The 20,464-nt window shown below is 39.9% G+C and overlaps 1 protein-coding gene across 1 annotated transcript in view; it reads right to left on the bottom strand.

The window, feature by feature from the left end:
* The window catches only part of SH3BGRL2 (SH3 domain binding glutamate rich protein like 2), a 136,930-nt gene that overhangs the window by 13,826 nt on the left and 102,640 nt on the right, over nt 1-20,464 (bottom strand). Inside the window, exon 3 of the mRNA XM_026844087.1 lies at nt 11,372-11,558. Within this exon, the coding sequence (XP_026699888.1) occupies nt 11,372-11,558 (187 nt within the window). The remainder of the gene's footprint in view (nt 1-11,371; nt 11,559-20,464) is intronic.

Here is a 20,464-nt window from a genome sequence, read left to right as displayed (position 1 = left end):
CCCCCTGCCCCCCCCCCCTAGAGATAACCTGTAACTGCTACTTGAAGAAAAGCCCGCCAAAAAAAGGAATCATGAGGATTTTAAAAGATCCAATAGGAGAAAAGGGCACCAAGAGACCAAGGCTTCAAGACTTCCAAAAGACCCCATAGGAGGAGGACAAAGACCCAAGCATCTCAAAGGACCCAATGGAGAAAAAGCAGGACAATTATCCGATGGGAGGAGATTGGTTAAAGACAATGGCACAAGAGTATAAAAAAAGCTGCTTTTTGGAACTCAGTGTGCGTGTGGCAGAGCTGCAGCTCTCCATGCACCCAGCGCTGCTTTGCCTATTGCTTCCCACCCTAAATTGATTGAACCCAAATAAAAATATATATTTTTATAAAAATTGGCTTTGTTTGATTATAACATAGGAAACCAGATCACTGTAGTGATGTGATTACAGACACTGCCATAATTAATTTGTCTGAGCATCTTGTTAAGCAAGTACGCTGAGGTTTGTTTAAACACTGTCACTGCTGAGAGAAACTATTTACTGCACACCAAAGTTAAAATTGGCAGTACTGCAGATCAGCATAAATAATTATTTGTGCTTCAAGAAACATAACACAAGGGTGATGGCACTGGGTCAAAGTAAAACATTAACACAAAGTAGATTTCATTTACAATTAGCAATTATACAGACACTGTCTATCCATTACTACAACTGAGATTAGGAGAACATTATATCTAATGAAGTTTCAAAGACAGTAATTGTGAATAAAATTCCTCCCAGTAAGTTTATTTAAACAACCAAGCTGTCTTTGTTGCTTTTACCTTGCAGCAAGAGAAAGAGTGAGCTTTGTTAAACATCTCAGACAAACTCTTATTGCTTACTACACCAGGAAGCAGGAAAACAAGGCACCTGCCCATATGTAGCTTGCACTGCTTTTCATACATATTTTTTGAAATGCACTGATTATTGGGCAGCACTTAAAAGATTAGTCTATTGGCATGCTGTTTGAATTTGTTTTCTTTGTCAATATTTTTTTAATAGATGATTATGATCTCGTCAGTCTTCTAAAAGGGGCAACATAATTGCTCTTACAAGTAATAGTGGGGAACTCGTAATTTAAATGCTACTGAGTCTACTATATGCCATGAAGAATGAGCTCTTAGCATCCTTCCTGAAAAGGGCAGTTCAGTTCTCTAAAACAGATGACATTCATTTACTGATCTGATTAGGATTACAATGGAAAGCCCTTATGCAGCACAGCTCTCCTTGGAGAATGAATGTGTGTGCATGTGTGAGTCTTTTTTTAATATTATATAAATATACAAAAATAAGAAGATCTTGTCTGCACAACACAGGACAATTTAAACATGACCGTTTTCAATTACCCAACTTTCCGATAATACCTCTGCACAGGATTTTTAAAGAGCTTATACAACTGACTCCACAAAGCAACCTGTTACTCCTCTCCTAAAGGCCAGATGTTTATTTCAATAATCGCTTTAGTCGTAGGCTTCCAGAAACAAAGGCTTTAATAAAAGGAAGCAGATGTCAGCTACAGCTCTATTATCTGGACAGTACATGACAAACTCAGGCTGATGTGATGTCTGCCATTCATTCAGCAATTGTCACAGGGTACACAAACATCAACTATCTAAGAACCAGCATCCCTCACCTCTAAGACAGGAAGCCCAAGGGCTTCCCCCAGGCAAGCTCTGAAGACCTCAAACTGGCATAATGCCCACCTGGGCCAGGGGAATATTCAGGGGAGTCAGTGACAGAATCAGTAAGTACTATGAATGATAACAGGTGACACCTGCCCCTTTTGTGCACCTTCCAGCTCATCATGTTATTTCACAAATCACACAAGCTCTGCATGCACAGAATTTAACTTGGCCATGTTTTAAGGTAGCTGTAACTTTACAGGGTCATGACAACCACATGTTGGTTGGTTTTCCTCTTATAGAATTTTACTCATACCAATATTAGGTGGCATCTCAGAGCACTAAATGAAATATGGATTGCCCCCTTCCATTCATTTATTTTAGGAATCTGACACTGGCAGAGTCATCCTTCAACATTTCCTTTGTTTTCTGTGGTTCTTTCAGAGAGAAACAGAAATGAGAAGCTACCAAAGAAAGAAGAAAGCCATACTAACTGTAATAGCATTGCAATGTATTAATACAGTTTTTACTTATAAATTGATTATAACTTTGCTATATCTTCAAAGTGTTTCTTAGAATATAATCATACTAGCATAATCACAAGTGGAACAGTGGTGCCCTGAATTATTTATATCATTCTGGTTGTTCTCTGACAACAGCCATGGCCTTCTTTAGATACTGTTCCAATATACTGCTACATCCACATTCTGAGCAATATTATGTGCCCTCAGAGTATTACTGCCACTTAGTAAGCTTTCCTGTCCTTTCATCATATATAACATACATTCCACATTTTAGTAGAACTGACCCATTATAAAAGGCTTTAACCAAAGTAGTCATGGCACCTTCAAGAATAAACTCATTTTCTTCAAGAAAATGGCATAACAGGAAGTTTCCATTTCTGCAAAGGAGAATTAGGATCCCCCCAAAAATCATTAGTAATTATGTCACACTTACTGATTTGCTGTAAGTTCTGCAGAGCATCAATGTAATAAATAAAAAAAGCAAAAAGAAAAAAAAATGCAGTATTTTCTACTATGTCCTGTAAAGGTGACAATTCTAATTTTATACTGGTCATCTTTAAGTGTTTTAAAATACATAAACATCCTATATTATAATAGTTAGGAAATAGAGAGTCTGCAAACAGAATAAGGTATCTCCAGAGATGTGTCAAATCATCTTTATGTGGTGGGATGGTTTACAAGATACCTGCTATTTCACTTTGAATCAGCTTTCATGAAGCTTAGAATGCAGAGAGGAAAGAGTCCAAATGACAATTGCGGTGTCTCCACTGAATGTACTCTCTCTACTTCAGGCTAAACTGCAGCACTACAACACATTACTGATAACAGTTCTAACTGCTCTGAGGAGGAAAAAATTCTTGGGTTATTTTATTTTTACTGAGTTGCTGAGATTCTAATTTTTAAGCCCTAACACTGGGCAGGCTGGCTACTCTACACTTTGTCTCTGGTACCACACTCCCCTGTATTAAGTACATATCACATGGAACTAAAGCTCTTTGCCTCAGGACACAGAAATGCAGTAGAGAAGTGGATAGCAAAAGCATAGGCATAGCCTGTAAGTTATAACCATACAGACCTTGTGAAGGTCTGAACAGTATCTTGCCAACATGGAGAAGACACATTGGCAGGGATTTCTTTCTAACACTATCTCTTCCTTCTATATTCCTTTCTTGAGAAAAGGTCTTAATCAGGAAGATAAACAGTGCTGTGTCACTAGCCTCAATCACTCACATTCAGCCTAGGGTCTGTGGACACCTGTGAGCCACAAACTACTCCAATGTAACTGCAAGAGGTAATTAAAAACAAACTGCTTATGTTGACCATACAGGAAACTCTACCTCTGATGGCAAAAATAATTTATCAAGAAAGTTTCAGCATCATCAAGCATTAACAGCTGTTATATGATCTCTGAGCAGTTCACACTAACTTTTATCTAGTGAGACTATCCCTCTTCTTTCTAAAGACAGACCCAGACCACCAAGATGCTAAGTGAGTCAAGTAAGACATCTCCTGAGGTGCAGAGAACTGAACATAGACTTGCTGAATACCAAATTAGCCTCACAAATGCCCTAGCTCCTGAAGTAAACACACTATAGCAGGCATGATAAGATGAATTCTACCATGTTGCTTGAGAATCTAGAGAGACAGAGTTCATGTTCTCTGTGTCTGTAGGCACAAGAATAATGACAAACTCCCCAGTGACAAGCCAGGGCAGAAACTCTGAGGTGGCCTCTATCTAGCCAGTTTTCTTAAATTCTCTCTTTCCTCTTCTTTCTCTTATCATTGAGTAGTTACTGATTTGTCATTTGTCACATATAAAAAAGGGAAAAAAAATGTGTATGAGTCTTTCCAGGATCTTTAAAAAAAACAGAAGAGACTGATACTTAACAGTCCAAAGAAATCAGTGACACAGTAATTGCCTGTGTGCTGAATAGTTTCTTGAGAACACTGCACCTCTGTCACCAGCCTATTTTATTTCTTTATTGTCTATAGGCTTTCACTGTTTTGATGGAGTTGATACCCATATATTACATTTCAGGGAAGGACAATAAATATCACATATCTCCATCTCTATTGCTGCCCACTAGGCACTCTAACAGGACTTACCCTAACACTCTAAACCATATGAACAAAAAAAAAAAAAAAAAAAAAAAAAAAAAAAAAAGAGTCAGCCTGCTATGTAAATATTTTCCCTTCAGCTCAAACTCCCACCTGGAAACAGATTTCCTTTTCATTTTGGTTGGCCTAAATTTCAGGCAATCTCACATCAGTGGCAGATTTCTGCATATAAAACTGTCACTGTTTCAAAGTGCTAACTTGCAGCTTTGTAAGGTTAAAATTAGAATGCAGCTTCACTGGGAAGTGGAGATTTCCACTCTTCTGAAAGATTTGGGAGTCGCTTCTAGTCTAAGAAGCGTTGTGCATTCAATTGTGGAGATTTCAGAGAAAGCAGAAGAGGGAGATATGAGGCACAGGCCTAATTTCAGACATCACATTTCCAGAATTTCTTGCTCTCTGCTTTAAAAGCTCTCTGTGTCCAGTGTTCTGGATACTGCAGATCCTGTTTGGATACATGTACCTGTGGCTCCTCACCTGCCAAGTGAAGAAGCTAGAGCCCTAGCTGGGGGCTGCTAATTCCACTCCGGAAACCACCTGCCCAAAATTCAGGCATTTCAGTGCTTGGCATCATGTTATAGCTCCTCTGTGAATCTGGCCCTAATGCACCAATCTGCAGTGACCTCTCCATCTGTCTGGACTTTCCTTGGTCTGTGTAAAAAATGTAACAGTAAGTAATGAGTAAGTAAGGGTAAGTAATTATTTGTTCATTCTTTTAAATAGTGTTTTTAACCTGTAGGATACTTAATAGTTAGTACAATGTTGGATCCTACCAGAAGTGTTTAGAAAAATCTGAATAATTCACATGCAGAATCACAGATCTGTCTGCGTAAAATAAATTCACAGTGGTAGGTAGAGCATTTAGAAATTTTTCTGTTACCTTGAAAGTAAATGATCTAGTTAGTGAAAACTTAGAAAATTAACTCCACGTTTTTACTGGTCCAGCTGGGATGGAGTTAACTTTTTTCACAGTAGTTCCTATGGTGCTGTGTTTTGGATATGTGTCTAAAACGGCCTTGATAGCATACCAATGTTCCAGCTATTGCCAAGCAGTGCTTACACAGCATCAAGGCCTTCTCTGTTTCTCACTCTGCTTCCCCCTGCCACCCTGAGAGGAGGCTGGGAGTGGGCAAGAGGTTGGGAGAAGCTGGGACAGTTGACCCCAGTTGGCCAAAGGGATGTTCCACACTATATAATGTCATGCTCATAAAAGCTGGGGAGTGTTTGTCTTGCAAGATAGCCATTGTGCAGAAAATGGCTGGGCATCAGTCTGCTCTTGGCAGATGGTGAGTGATTGCGTTTGCATCACAGGTTTTTTTCCCTTTCCTTCATTTATTAAACTGTCTTTATCTCAACTCATGGGTTCTCTTGCTTTTGCTCTTCCTATTTTCTTCACCATCCTGCTAGAGGAGTGAAGGGGGAGAAAGCAGCTGTGTGGTGCTGTCTGGGGTCAACCCACAACACTCCCTTTTGGCTCCTGAACAGGGACTCAAAAAGGTTCAAGATAATGACAGATTTGATCAGTGCTAGACTGAATTTACAGCTGTAATACCTGTTTAGCTGTTACTTCACGTTAGTGGTCACCACATTAACTTGTTGTTCTTGATGCTGATTTTTTTTTTTCCCCTCAGTTGCTCTGTCACTTGCTCCCATTCTTCCTGTACATCAAACTCAAGAGTTTGTTAATAGCTGTTTTCAGCTTTTGCTCTTTGCCATGTTATCACTTTATTTTGCTTTGCCTGGGAGAGCCATGATAAAAGCATTGGCCTTGAGCCTCATCTGGTATTTGGCTTCTACATGTGCTGCCATCCCAGCACTCTGGGAACCATCTCGTGGAGACAATTAGCAATTACATCTTTCTCCTGCAGGAGCCACTTTGTGGAGGAAATGAAGAATGGCATCTTCCTCTTCTCCAGGACAGAGATTTCCACCCTTGTTGCAATGGCCCTGCAGTTTATTGAACATCCCAATGTAACCAGAAGGTTGTATCGGTGTGTGCAGTGACACTGACTGGCTTTTTGTAAGCTTAACCAACCAGTAGGGAATGACACACAGTAATGTGCCCTGAGGCAACCAATTCCTGGGTGGCAAAGGTGTCTGGGAGAAGTAAAATGCTAAAGCTTGGACAACTGGCCCAAGCCAGAGTTGACTTATAGATGAATCCTGTATATTTTATAACTGATAACCATTGTGCTAGTAGGTATTGTGCTAGGTTATAACAACCCACTTATGCTGATGTAAAAAGTGCTAAAGCATTGAAACACTGAAGTCTGAACAAAGGCCCCAAGCCAAAGCTGCTAACTTAGTATGTCATCATTAACAAAGTATGTAAGCTCACTAGTGAAAGACACAGCTTAGACAGAATATAACCAGTAGTGAGGACAGAATGCTGAGAAAATGTATCCAGCTTCCCTTGTTTAGCCTTGTTCAAGGCTGAGAACCCACGTATTTGGCCTTGTTAGAAACTCCCTTGGTCTCCCCCCATGAGACCTGGCCAGGCTTTGGGTGGAATCCAACATGAGAATGAAACCAGAAATTCTTTGCTCAAACCAAAGGCGCCAGCTATTCTGACTTGTTGATCTCTGGTATATAAGACTGGACCCGCTCACAGCGACTTTGGCAGCCTCACCTGTGGGTGGACGCACCGTGTAGGATTTCCCCCTTGCCGGGACAGGCTCTGCAAACCCTCGCTGTAACCGGGGCTGCCCAGCCACTGCAGGTCTGGGTGATGGTGATATGTGCAAGTAGTGAGGGATCTTTCTTAATCACTATTGTCTCTCGTGTAGTAATGATTTGATGCATTACCCTGTATTCTCCTATTTGTTGCTTTACGTGCACTATTCTGCTTTTTCTTACTGCATGTTTTCTGCATTACTCTGTTACATTACTTGGTTATTACCAGTAAAATACACCTACTCTTTTCACTCTGGTGTCTGAACTTAATTGGTATCCTTAATCAGCAAAACAAGAAGTCACAGAAACTGCCATAGGCAAATCAAGAGAAAAGTGGCCAGCACTCTATCTCTACACTGGACTCATGGATGATGGCCCTGTGGGGTGGCTACAGCAACAGAGGTTTACTAAGTAGCAACACATAAGTAAGCCCATCTGGGCTGCTGCATTGTGGCAAGGCATTGCTGCCTGGGTAGAGCAGCAGTGCTGTAAAAGTACATTACGTAGATACTCACGTGCCCAAGAGCCATACCACCAAAGAACATGGAAACAAGAAGCAGGTAGACCAGGCTGCCAAAATTGAAATGGCCAAGGTAGACCTGGACTGGGAACCTAAGGGTGAGCTATTCATAGCTTAGCATGACACATTGGGACACCTAGGAAGAGATGCAATGTATAGATGGGCTCATGATACAGGGGTGGACTTGGCCATTGAAGCCACTGAACAGGTTATTCATGAATGCAAAACATGTGCCATGATCAAACAAGCTCAAGTGGGTAAAACCTCCCTGCTGTGGAGAACAGTGGCTGGGAAAGACAGTGTGGGTTGCTCCTCTCACAGGAAAAGGCAAACCCATTTGTGGGGTTCCTTTTTCTCAAGGGCAAGATTGTATTTGGTGGGTAATGCAGGAGGATGGGGAAACCCGGTGTGTACCTCAAGGAGATTAAATCTTGGGGGAAAACAATCCATGATTTGAGTTGCATGCCATAACTGTGTGTCAAAGTACTACAGCAGGAGCCACTAAAACTAACTGAGGATGAGCCTTGTAAAGAACCAGGCAAGACACAACCAGTTTCAATACCCAATATAACCCAATATAACACACCAGCTCCTATTAAGGCTCTACTTGTCCTTTTTTTTTAATCTTTTCCAAATTATCTCCACTTTTCTTTATGCAAAGTGCATTAGTTCCCTCTTGGAACATACACTAGGCACTAGAATTTCCTTATACTTACATAGCACTAACTAGAGCAAGATAACTGTAGTAATTTCAGATTTATACTACTGTAAATTAGAAGAGCAGGTCCATGTTTTGTCTGAAATGTAGACTCTCTTCTCACACACTTACAATGTTATGGCAATGTCACTAAGATGAAACAACAGATTGTAAAGTCATAAAAATATGTAAATTATCATAGTGTCGGTGCTATGACACAGCACTGGATTATCAGTAAAATTATTTCTGTTCTTGTGTGCTCACAGCTCTTATCTTGTTCACAGGAAATAAAAATGGTTCTTGCAGAGTACTTTATTACAAAATCCATTAGCAGAACTTGTTACTGAAAAACTGGGGAGCATATCTCAGGAGACTGAGAAAAGGAGAAGATAAAATTAATGATCATATTTGTGATTACATCGACTCAGAAAAATTTCAAGGTCTCACCCTTCAAAACATGGAGTTTGTCTGTTGGTACCAGAAGGATCCCTCCCACTGTGGTACAAAACATTTTGTCACAATGTAAGCACTGGTCACCTTTTTATATCTTTCCCCCCTCTTACACCAGCTATCATGTGTTCAAAAGGCTGACACTAATCCATTTTGGATACATATTGAAAACACTGAAGAAAAGCTTCCTCTATATTGCAGTTACATTCTGAAAAGTGATTCTTTCAAATGGGAATGTCCTAGCCAGAAAAAAATCTATTCTGAGATAATACCCTTGTGCGTATTCTACTAAAGAAAAAAATGGGGAGAAAAAAAATCCCCAAAACTATTAGTGTTTTTACTAACATAGAAAAACCAGTATGGCTATGAACATGACATTGAGTCATGGCTCATACACCATATGCTTGTGAACCTTTATTGAAATAACATGAAAATAAAAACTGTAGCTATTTTGCTTTGCTTTGTGTAGCCCTCATACATTTAGAACAGCAAGGGGACTGACCAGTTTGTATTGTAAGTCTGTATTGTCAGTAACAATGTATAAACCAGAATAAGTACATAAACTCTTTCCTGGTGAGACTGTACAACTGGCAGGCAGAAAACCAGACGATGTTTGTTATTAGAGAAAACTGGATTAGAAACTGCCTGGACATAAATCAGGAATGATAAACTACAATTTTCAGCAACTCAACTAACAGAAAACTCAGTGGGTATTTTTTCAGTTTAAGTTATTTAATAGTGATTTTTTGAGTTATTTATGTCAAGATAAAGATATGAAAACACTCACTGTGGAAATGACAAAGAGAAACAAGATGTGCAATGTCTGCTGACTTCATCTGATTGTGATGTTTTAAACCCCTTTCCAGCACTGACCTCCTTTGCCCCCTGCCTGATGTTTTGCCTCCACTCTATTACCCAAGAACTTCATTAACTAATGCAGCAGTCTAACTGATGAATGTTAGAGATCCTACACATACTTCTTCCTTTTTCCTAGAAAATACAGTTTCTTTCTAAGTATGTTTGCTCTTTAAAGATGTTCATGCAGACAGTGAGGACTAGTAATGGGATTAACTCTGCTGACCAAAATCAGGCTGTCAGCTGAGCAGACAGATTAACAAAATCATCTCACATGTTGCACAACATCTTCTTCCTTGCTAATCCCAAACAGCAATATCTAAGACTAAGTTAAAACATGATACAAAGACAAGCTGAAAGGGTAGAAACAACATCTTAAAACATGTATTTCCCAGGCAAACTAAAATCACACAGAACAAGTAAATGTTATTTGTAAGTGAGGGTCAAATCCTTTCCATGTCCCAGATACATTTCTTTAACTGACATTTCTTACCTGGAAGTAGGAAGATATGAGTTATACTGCTGAGACAAACAAGTAAGGCCAATACAAATCATATGTGATGGATGGATGTTAAATACCTTGCTTCAAGAAGCCAGTTAGCTGCTGCATCATACCCAATCTCTTTGTTGCAGAAGATCCTAAATCACTTCTTCTGTGCTTCCTACATTAAACTAACAATTGCACTGCAGTTGACAGGTTATCAGGAGATATGAATGATCTATCAGCCTGAAGCTGCTTTGTTACAGCACTGTTGAGTCTGGTAGGGACTAAATTAGAACTGGCCTGGATGTATCTTTGCCACACTGCAGTCAGAAACCCACACAATACCCACATTTACTCTGGTCCAGCTATTATAACCACAGAGACCATCTTCCCCATTTTATTCTTCTGCTGAATTCGAGACGAACCTTACCCAATCGCCTCCTGATGCAGCCAGGGTGGCACATCAAACCTCCCTTTCTCCCACCAGCTATTCTAACGGGTACCTCAAACCTGCATCCTAAAGGATGTACAACTCACACGTTTGAAGTATGAAAAGATGCAGCAAGGCAAAGAGAGCCCAGCTTTGGTCTTTTTACAACATTTTGTTCAAAGGTGAGTAAAAGTTCTGGGAAGATTCCCCCACAATACAACACTGCCCATGACTCAGAGCTGCAGCCTACCATGCTGGCTAAGCAGGAGAGTAAAACATTCATATGGTGCCATTCTTAACATATGAAAGCCTACCACTTCAGCTTGCACTAGTGGATGGAGAAATTATTGCAATTTACACCATCAGAGAAATCATCTAAACCTGTTGTCAGATTCACAGGCTCTCATGCTTAGCAGACTTTCAGCAGAGGAAGACATGTCTCAAGCTGCTTTGCTTTAGGGAAAAATAAAACTATTCTACAATTCAAACAACAAATAGTTTTCATTTAACCTAGAGACTCTGACTGCATAAAGGCTCTCTGAGCATAAATTAAATTTATGCTATGAGAGCAGCAAAGAAGGAGCTTAATTACAATGACAATATAACTCAATCTAGCCAATGTTCTCATTTACTGTGCCAAAGATATCCTTCTGAATTTTTACGCTTGGACTAGAAGACAGAAATCCCCAGCTTATACTGGTCTCTTTACCATCAACAGGTTGTACATGAAGCATGTGACATTACAAATTCTTACATTCATGGAGGGAATCCACTAGCTGAAGACAACATTAGGATTTAGAGATGAACAATCTGAATTTTCACTTTATGATCATTATTTGATCCTATTGCCCCAAACTATCACCATTAATTCAGATACTGCTAGAGAAAGCTCAACAGCAAGTCCCAGCCTTTTAAATGGCCAACAGGGTATACCAATATATCATCCATTGACAACCATAACAACTACTTACTCCACAGTACCGATCATCACTGAATATCTGTGGTGGCAGTGGATTGCCTTGTGCAGGCTGCCTATCCTCAGGAATATTTTTATACATCCATTGTCTTTTCTCCTCTGACATTGTGATATCCACTTCTTCAAACTCTATGCGATTGGCTTCCAGAAACCTCACCACATCTTGTTGCCTCTTCTTTATCTAGATGAAAGAAAGAAAACAAAACCCAACAGTCAGAGCAAGTCCACCATAACCCAGATGTGCTTACAAACATGAGAACTTTCCTCCTCTCTTACCCCACTTTCATGGGATGGGAAGTCACAAACTCAGGAAGAGAAAGGAGAAAATATTTTTCAGTTTTAAGTTCATTAAAGTTAAACACTGCTGTTTCTTTACAAGTTGGCAAATGTTATACTTCTTCATTTCTAGAAGGCTCTCTTTAGTTCAACTGTAGGAATTTCAGTCTTTACCCTCTAAAGATGATTTAAAGAAAAATAATCTGTATGGGACTCTTCAGAAGTAGGACTTAAAAGAAGCAGCTCATTTTCAAAGTCATTAGGAGCTACATTTTTAAATATGCAGGCACCTAGAAATGCAAGGTAAGCAACCTGGCAAGTCCCAGAAGAATCTACTCCTCTATGTGTTCATTGAGATAAACATGTCAGTATATCTGAAAAAAAACAGTCCAGCTACACACATTTTTGTTTTCCTAGACACCTACACATCTTTTAAAATGCAGCTCAACAGTTCCCTGAACAAGGTCTGTTGAATCTTTAATTAAGAGTGTCTGTCTGCATAATACACATGCCTAAAAATAAACATGATCTTATCTCTTGAAAATTAACTTCACTGCAAAAAAAATGCATGAGGTTTGTATTAAATGTATGGGGGTTCTGCCCCTCAAAGAGATTATCAACTTCATACAGAAGCCTAACAGAGGTAGAACACTGGCAGTTTTTAGCTTATTGTAGCTAACTATCATCAACCCTTAACAGCTAGCTGGGCTTCAAGCAGATACACTCAGGTGAAGACTACTCTGTCTCAAATAGGACTTGATATCAAAATAGCAACCTTTGAAATAAAAGTCTGTAGGGCTGAGGAAAGGTACCTGAGCTCATGCAGCTAGGTCTGCTCTGCATTCTCTTCAGTCCGTACCGTACTTTTTGCATCTACTTATGAAATTAATTATTTCAGAAATGAACTATAAATTATATGCTGTATTTTTTACAGCTATCATCAACAGCATTATCTGAAGAAAGAAAATACAGCTTTAATAATTCTACAGTACTCCTGGAGTGTCATATCCACGCAGTTGCTGACTGGCATAAAGCCCAGGTGGATGAATCATGCCTGTGGGTATCATATGACCTAGATACTATTTGGAAATCTGAGGATTTTTAAAGTGTATGTGCTAGTTGTTCTTGTCACACAACCCAGTCTGTCTATTTAAATGCACCATGAAAATACATAACCTTTGGAGGTAATGCTGATGGAATCATTGTTTCATTGAAATAAGAGGGTACCCATCCCAAGAAACTCCAAAGACAAAGCTCTTAAATGATTACTGTCTTTATTGAGAAGTGGGTTGCATAGTACATTTGTACATCAGTGCCTTAATTTCTTTCCCTTTCTTACATATACAGGTGGGTTTTTTTAGGCATATATGAAAGGATCACTTTTTCATATAGAAGGCACCTCCTAAAATTGTGTGCAAATAATGCATTATCAACAACAGCAAAATTAACGCATCATCATCACTGCTGGCACCAACAATAACATGCCTTTTACTATCCCCCTAAAAATTGCAAAGACAAATTCTGTTGTCAGTGTAGAAGTGAAAGACAAAAATAATTTCCTCTGTTGCAAGAGAGGCCCAAAAGAGACAGACACTGAGATTTTCTTAACAAGAATATTAAGTGTTTCACAGAATTCTAGAACGGTTTGGGTTGGAAAGGACCTTAAAGATCATCTCGTTCTAACCCCCTGCCATGTGCAGGGACACCTCCCACTAGCCCAGGTTGCTCAAAGCCCCGTCCAACCTGGCCTTGAACACTGCCAGGGAGGGGGCAGCCACAGCTTCTCTGGGCAACCTGTGCCAGTGTCTCACCACCCTCACAGTAAATAACTTTTTCCTTACATCTAATCTAAATCTTCCATCTTTCAGTTTAAAGCCATTACCCCTTGTCCTATCACTACATGCTCATGTAAAATGTCCCTCTCTGGCTTTCTTGTGGGTACTGGAAGGCCACTATAAGGTCTTCCTGGAGCCTCTCTTCTTCAGGCTGAACAACCCCACCCATCTCAGCCTGTCTTCACAGGGGAGGTGCTCCAGTCCCCCAGTCATCTTTGTGGCCTCCTCTGGACTTGCTCCAACAGGTCCATGCCCTTTTGTTTAAACACAAATGAGATGTCTAAAATGATGTGTGGGAGAGGTCATTTCCTTATAGTGGAGTACTGCTAAAACCACATGAACTTCCCCTTACATTGGTCAGAGCAACTAGCAAACCACAGAGTGCCTGGGCAGCCATCCGGCCCTGAGGCCAAATGGCATCATCTGGCCAAGTCTATTAAACCTGCACCCTCTCAGAGTGGCTGCATGCAAACTTAGGATATATTAGGATATAAAAATATTAGGAACAATCCCTGGGAGACTGTAACATCTAAATCATATCCATGAACGCTTATGAGACTGTAAGTTAGCCTTGGCCAAAGCTCTCTTTGCCTGCGACCATTTTTCTAACATTTCACAGTACCAGAGCTCTCCACTGTTCAGACCCAGGCCACATACCAGTACGCGTGTACCTACATGTACCCATTTTCATCTGTTGTCTTCCAGTAGTCTGTACACTGGTCACAAGTTTAACTGCAACTTAGATCTAATCAGATCCCTAATACTTTATTGTTCACACCATAAGACTTCTCCCGCAAACCCCCATTTCCTAATCTCTCCTTTTTATTTTTATAAAACTAATTAAGATGTTGAAGTGAAATAAATTGTGGGTGGATTTTTTTTTAGCCAGAAGTCTTGCAATTCTCCATATGACATCTGCATGAGTTATCAGCTGTGGATGTGCCAGCTGCATAAATTTAAACAAAATGCCTTGAAAATTTTTAACAAAAAACTAGCATCTTCTCCTCCCCCAAGTGATTTGATTCAAGCCTCTAAACTGAAACAAGAGCTTTAGTTACATTTAAAATCCTATTAAATTATGCTTTGTTGTTTAAGATGCATCTCAGAGCATCTGCCACAACAGAAGCCAGCTGATTATTCCCCAAGAAAACCACAGGACCTTTGTCTTCCTCTACAACTGGATTTGTGCCGCAGGAGTGCGTCAGCCTCACAATCCTGCCTGCAGCTCTCATCTGTGGTTACTCTAAGCCCTAAAAACTTCCAGCATTTGACCACATGAAATACTGAGCAAACACAAGACAGCACAAAGAGCAATGTCACTTCTCCCTTTCTCACTAGCCCATGCAGAGGATCTGAGCTCCTGTCAAGAGCCTGAAGTGCTAAGGCTTGGACTACAGGCCCAAGCCAGAGCTGACCTATAGATGAATCCTGTATATTTTATAACTGATAACCATTGTGCTAGTAGGTATTGTGCTAGGTTATAACAAACCACTTATGCTGATGTAAAAAGTGCTGAAGTTTTGAAGTACTGAAGCCTGAACAACAGGCCCTGAGTCAAAGCTGCTAACTTAGTAAGTAATCATTAGAGAAATATGTATACTCATTAATGAAAGATGTAGCTTAGATATCATATACTCATTACTGGTGATAAATGTAATGAAAACTTGTCTATCTTAAATGTATTTTTTATCCTTCTTTGTGTAGGGGTAAGTTAACAAGGCCATGGAGCCAGCTGTCCAGCCTTGTGACCAGATGTGTGACCTTGCTCATAAATAAATTAAATAAGCAGAGAAACTCCCTTAGCTTCCTCCTTGAGCCCTGACCAGGTTCTAAAGGAATCTAATTGGAGAGTGAAACCAGATGTTTCTACTCAAAACAACGGTGCCAGCTATTCTGGCTTGTCTGGTATATAAGGCTGGACCCGCTCACAGCGACTCTGGCAGCCTCACCTGTGGGTGGATGCACCGTGTAGGATTTCCCCCTTGCCAGGACAGGCTCTGCAAACCCTCGCTGTAACCGGGCTGCCCGGCCACTGCGGGGCTGGGTGATGGGAACGTCTGCAAGTGGTGATGGATCTGTCTTAATCACTAGTTTCTCTCTCAGGTAGTAATGATTTGATGCATTACCCTGTATTTTCCTGTTTGTTGCTTTAAGTGCACTATTCTGCCTTTTCTTACTGCATCTTTTCTATATTACTCTGTTATATTACTTAGATATCCCCAGTAAAATACGCCTACTCTTTTCATTCTGGTGTCCGAATTTAATTGGTATCCTTAATCAGCAAAACAGAGCTCAGTGGAGAAAAAAAATCCTCATTTGACAAGCTATGGAGGCGGATAATTTAGTCCTCTTTGTGAAAGTTACTTCTTCCAAGGTTTACAGAGTGTGATGCAACTGAAAGGAACCTGAAAAAAGTATTCAAATAATCAGAGATACTATGTTTCAAAAAGCTTGTTTTGTGGCTATTCATACACCACTTCAAGAAAGCACCTGTATTCTTACAGGATAGACTGTTTCTGTATCAAAATATTTTGGTTTTAATGTTTTCAGCACAACGCGATACACTACAAGATACACCATCAAAATATATATCCATTGTGAAGTTTCACAGGAAAATCTTTATATGATATGACCCTAATCTATCTTTAACACAGTGAAGAAAATTCTGATAGAGCTAGTAGTCTACTATTATAATTTGATGTTTGTCTCCCATATCTTTAGCAGGGTGATTGTTTCCTGATCATCATCTCTCTGGTTTGGTTGTTCTGGTTTTTTTTAACTGTTAATCTGTATTTCTATTCACAAAAGTAAGACAGAAAATCCCCAGAGACATCTCCATTTTATCCTGGTATTTATATCTGGTCTCCTTATTAGGATTAAAAAGCAGCAAAAATAGGATGTCCGTTTTGATATACAAAACTGTTAAAATGAGCTAATCACTTATTCAGTAGCCTGATTTACAAAGAAAAGTCTATCACAGCTAAAGTATCCAGTCTTTCTGCCCTAGTTTTCATTTCTTTGTACTGATTTGCAACAGGTAACAGGAGGATACGCTTTCAGACCTCTTTAGAGAAATACTTCAAAGACATACTCAGGCCTGGCAAGGTGGGACCACTGGGATTATCTGTTCTGACCTTCAGCATCCCTGAATTAATTCCTTGTGGGAGTAGAGAGTCTCTCTGGATTTTTTTCTGCCTCAGCTCCATTCTTGAACTGATAATAACAGAGAATCTGCTAGTCTTTGCAAATTGTTCCCATAGTTAGATAACTGCCTTCACTTAAAATATTTGCTTGCTTCTTTTCAGAATTCATCTCACTTCCAGCTTTCTTTTTATATCTTTGGCTAGACTCAAAACTCTTCTGTTATAAGATTTCTGTTTCCCACACAAGTAATATGGAGGAGAAACAGATCTCCCAGCAAACCTGAATAGTGATCTCTGGTAATAAGAGAAATCCTATTGCTTGTTTAACAGCAGAATGACAAAATGAGGATGTTACCATCATAAATCATCTCTGGACTGAAGCAGAAGTTTAGCAAAATCAGATCACATCCTCTGTCCAAAATTCCCTGGAAACTTCCAACAGGTCATAATTTCCTTCTTTTTTTCCTTCTCTATGCTTCCTGAACCTGTTTTCAGAAGATCTTCTGTACTAGAAAGGCTTGCCTACAGACAGCTGCTGAACCAGAGGAGCATAACATGTGGTCTCTCCATTACTAAATGGCAGCAGCATCTCATTATTCTATACTATTTTAACCAAGATATTCAATACACTGCAAAAATCTCACTAGTCCAGGATTTATCTAACCCAGATAGGATAAATGAACATTAGTTCTACTACACTATAGGCAAGATGACTCAAGCAGCTGTATTAATAGGAACTGTAAAATAACCATGATTAAAGATAACTTCTTTGCCTTATTTCATTAGCCCGGTTAATATAACTGGGACAAAGCAGACACATTCACAGTTTCAGATCTCCACAGTGTCAGCAGGCATGTTGCTGAGTATCTGGTGCCCACAAAGTGGATGCAGGAGGTTGGTCTTCTGCTCTGGACTGTACCCCCCACCTTCTGGAGACAAGGCATTCATTGGGCTTCAGTCCTCCTGCCCGCAAGTGGAGGGAATGGCAGGTACCACTCAGTGCATTGGCTGGTGAGTGAGATGTGTAGCATCTGACTGTCCTACGGCCCAAATGCCTAACCTGCACTGTCCACTCATTCCAGACAGATCCCAGGAACAAACAGCCTGCTTTCTAACACAAAATCTCACCCCAAAAAATATTCAGACCACAGGTGCCGAGAACAAGGCCTTATGATTAGTATCTTCTAAGCTGGTTTGACAGATCACAGACATTTTAGAAGTCTGACATTTATAAAAACAAAACAGAACGCATGTCTCAGTCCACCTCAAAGACTTGTTTCACAGACTGGCATATGTCTATCTAGATCTGTACCTCTAAAGATGGAGATGGTCCTGCTGGGTGCTTTCCTTCTCTTTCAATCTGGTTATTCTTCCCTGATCCCTGCCCTTACTCCAAAACTGCAGCGGTCACGTTATCTGCTCACTGACTCAGCTGAAAACTGAATGTATTGTATTTGGCAGAGGCACCTTCAGGGTGCAGTTTGATGATACAGCTATGCAGATCTCTCCGCTGGCTGTCACTGAGACAACACAATGTTCCTGCCTCCTGCCAAGCAGCTTCTGCAGCTTTCCTTACACAAGCATAATGCAGGAACCAGGGGAACAAGGGAAGGAGCATCAATAATGTCAGCACCACAATCTTGTTGGTTTATATCAGTAGCAAAACTGCACCCTAAGAAAATGGCTCAGCAGAAGCTGAAGCATGACCAGCTACAGGTATCTGAAATATAAACTGCATAAACAGCATCTGTGTTACATAAACACAAACTCCAGCTCATTCCCACAGCTGAAAATACCCAACAGGAGCCTCTGCCTTTACAGCTCATGCAAACATGATCAAAGGGACTGTTGCAGTGTAAAACACAGATGTAATATAGTTACTGCAGAGGATTACTAATCCTCATTTCTCATACAGATGAGGTTTAATACATATTTCCAGATAATGAGATACTGTGCTCTAACAGAGGTGCAAGCCCTAACCCCACCAAGTGAACAGAACTCTAGTGTTAACTGCAAACCTACACATACCTTCCTCAAAAAAGCAAGGAGGAGGCAATGCCTCCTACAGACACACTCAACAACATCTGCATTCTTTTATTCTGTTTCCGCTCTGTTTCTGCTTTCACATGAAAAACAATTTCACACATTCACAAGGCTGACATGCAAATCCTCGTGGTCCTGCTACATTTGCAACCTGTCCTAAGAGAGACTTTCTGCCGAATTTCTCCTTTGCCTGGTTTAGGAAAGGAGAGCGCAACTGACCCCTGGCAATTTTTATGGCAGAGAGATGGCAGTGCTGTGACAGACCTTTACAAAAGTTCATATGATTAATTCATTGTTCTTGGCACTGGAAAATACAACTCAGCTATGTACACAGGGAAAAAGGAGATGAAAAGCTATGGTGTGGTGAAGGAGGGTAATGAAGAAATTTTAAAAATTAAAAAAAAATCAGCACTGCATAACTATTCCCAAAAGTAAAATAAGTGGCTACCTGCAGTGGCAAATATTGCATTACATGTGATAGAAGGAAAATAGTCTCCTCAGAACAGTCTTCCAAATAGCAAAAAACATCTTTAATGCTTCTTCCTCGAGAAAACGTTTCAATATCCTAAAAACTGACCACAGAACTTTTTAATCAGAAAAGAAATATAACAGTCTCTGAAGAGTGTCCACATCCAGCCTGCACTGCCCTGGTCTCCTGCTAGCAGCAATCTTACACTTGCACACAGACATAATTAAGGACTTGCCGAATGAAATACTCTACGAACTGGGAGGGCAATCTGTTCAGCTTTATGCAAAATAAGTTTGCAAGTCCCTGGGAGCTGCTGAGACACAGCTTTGCCAGGCAATTTGCACACCTTTACCTCTGTGCTATATGGTTGGTATTTTTGAAAGAGTCCAGTATTTCAGAAATGCAATTAAAATTTGAGCCAGGTTTGTTTTTTTTAAAAGACTCCTAATCACAAGCAGTCAGCCAAGGAAAACACATTATTTTCTTTTTCTATAAAGAAAGAAGACAGTAAGACAGAAGACAGTAAGCTGCTCCATGCCCAATGACTGTTAACCTCGTATTTTCTTTGTCAGATGTTGCAGTATGATAAAACGCATTTAAATCTATTTCTCTGTATGCATGTCCATTACAAGCTGAAGAGGGAAGTTTCTTATTTAAGACAGTTTGTAACAAACCATTGTTCTCTGTGCAAATAAGAGTCTTTAGCGAGTACAAATGCATCTATCACTGAACAAAACAAGAGGTGATGGGAGTTTGCTCAGGGGTTTACTTGGTATTATTTCAGTAAGCGTAAAGGGAAAAAGAGAGACAGAAATGGAACAAACAGGAAAAAAAAAGGAAAGACCAAGAAGGGAAAATGAGAAGGTTCTACAGAAATATCAGCTACAGGCAGTGCCATGTGGGGTGCCTTTGAGCTGTCTGCAGCTGAGAAAGCCTCTAAAGTCACTCCCAAATCTACTTCTTTTGATTTCTTCTGTATTTCAGGAAACAAGATTTGCCAATGATGTACACAAATGAAGTAAGTGATTCTATCATCATTTTCTTCTTGCAGTAGGAACAGTGTGTTCCTAGAGTGTTGAAAATCCACTTACATGTGAGTCTCTGATGGACTGGAGGAAATCAGATGCTATGAGACCCATCAAAAGAATAATAGGAATACCACTGAGGCTGGATCTATCTTCTAATTAATGACATGAATTTGTATTCTGTTGCATCAATGTGAAACCAAAAAAACCAGCATTGCTTGTGGAAATAAATAAAAATAAATAAATAAATAAATAAATAAATTAAAAAAAAAAAAAAAAAAAAAAAAAAAAAAAAA

The sequence above is a fragment of the Athene cunicularia genome (genome assembly GCF_003259725.1).
Source record: "Athene cunicularia isolate RWA chromosome 3 unlocalized genomic scaffold, athCun1 chr3_part1, whole genome shotgun sequence".
Taxonomy (NCBI): Eukaryota; Metazoa; Chordata; class Aves; order Strigiformes; family Strigidae; genus Athene; species Athene cunicularia.
The sequence above is the reverse complement of the archived record's forward strand: the minus strand, read 5'-3'. Positions and strand labels throughout refer to the sequence as shown.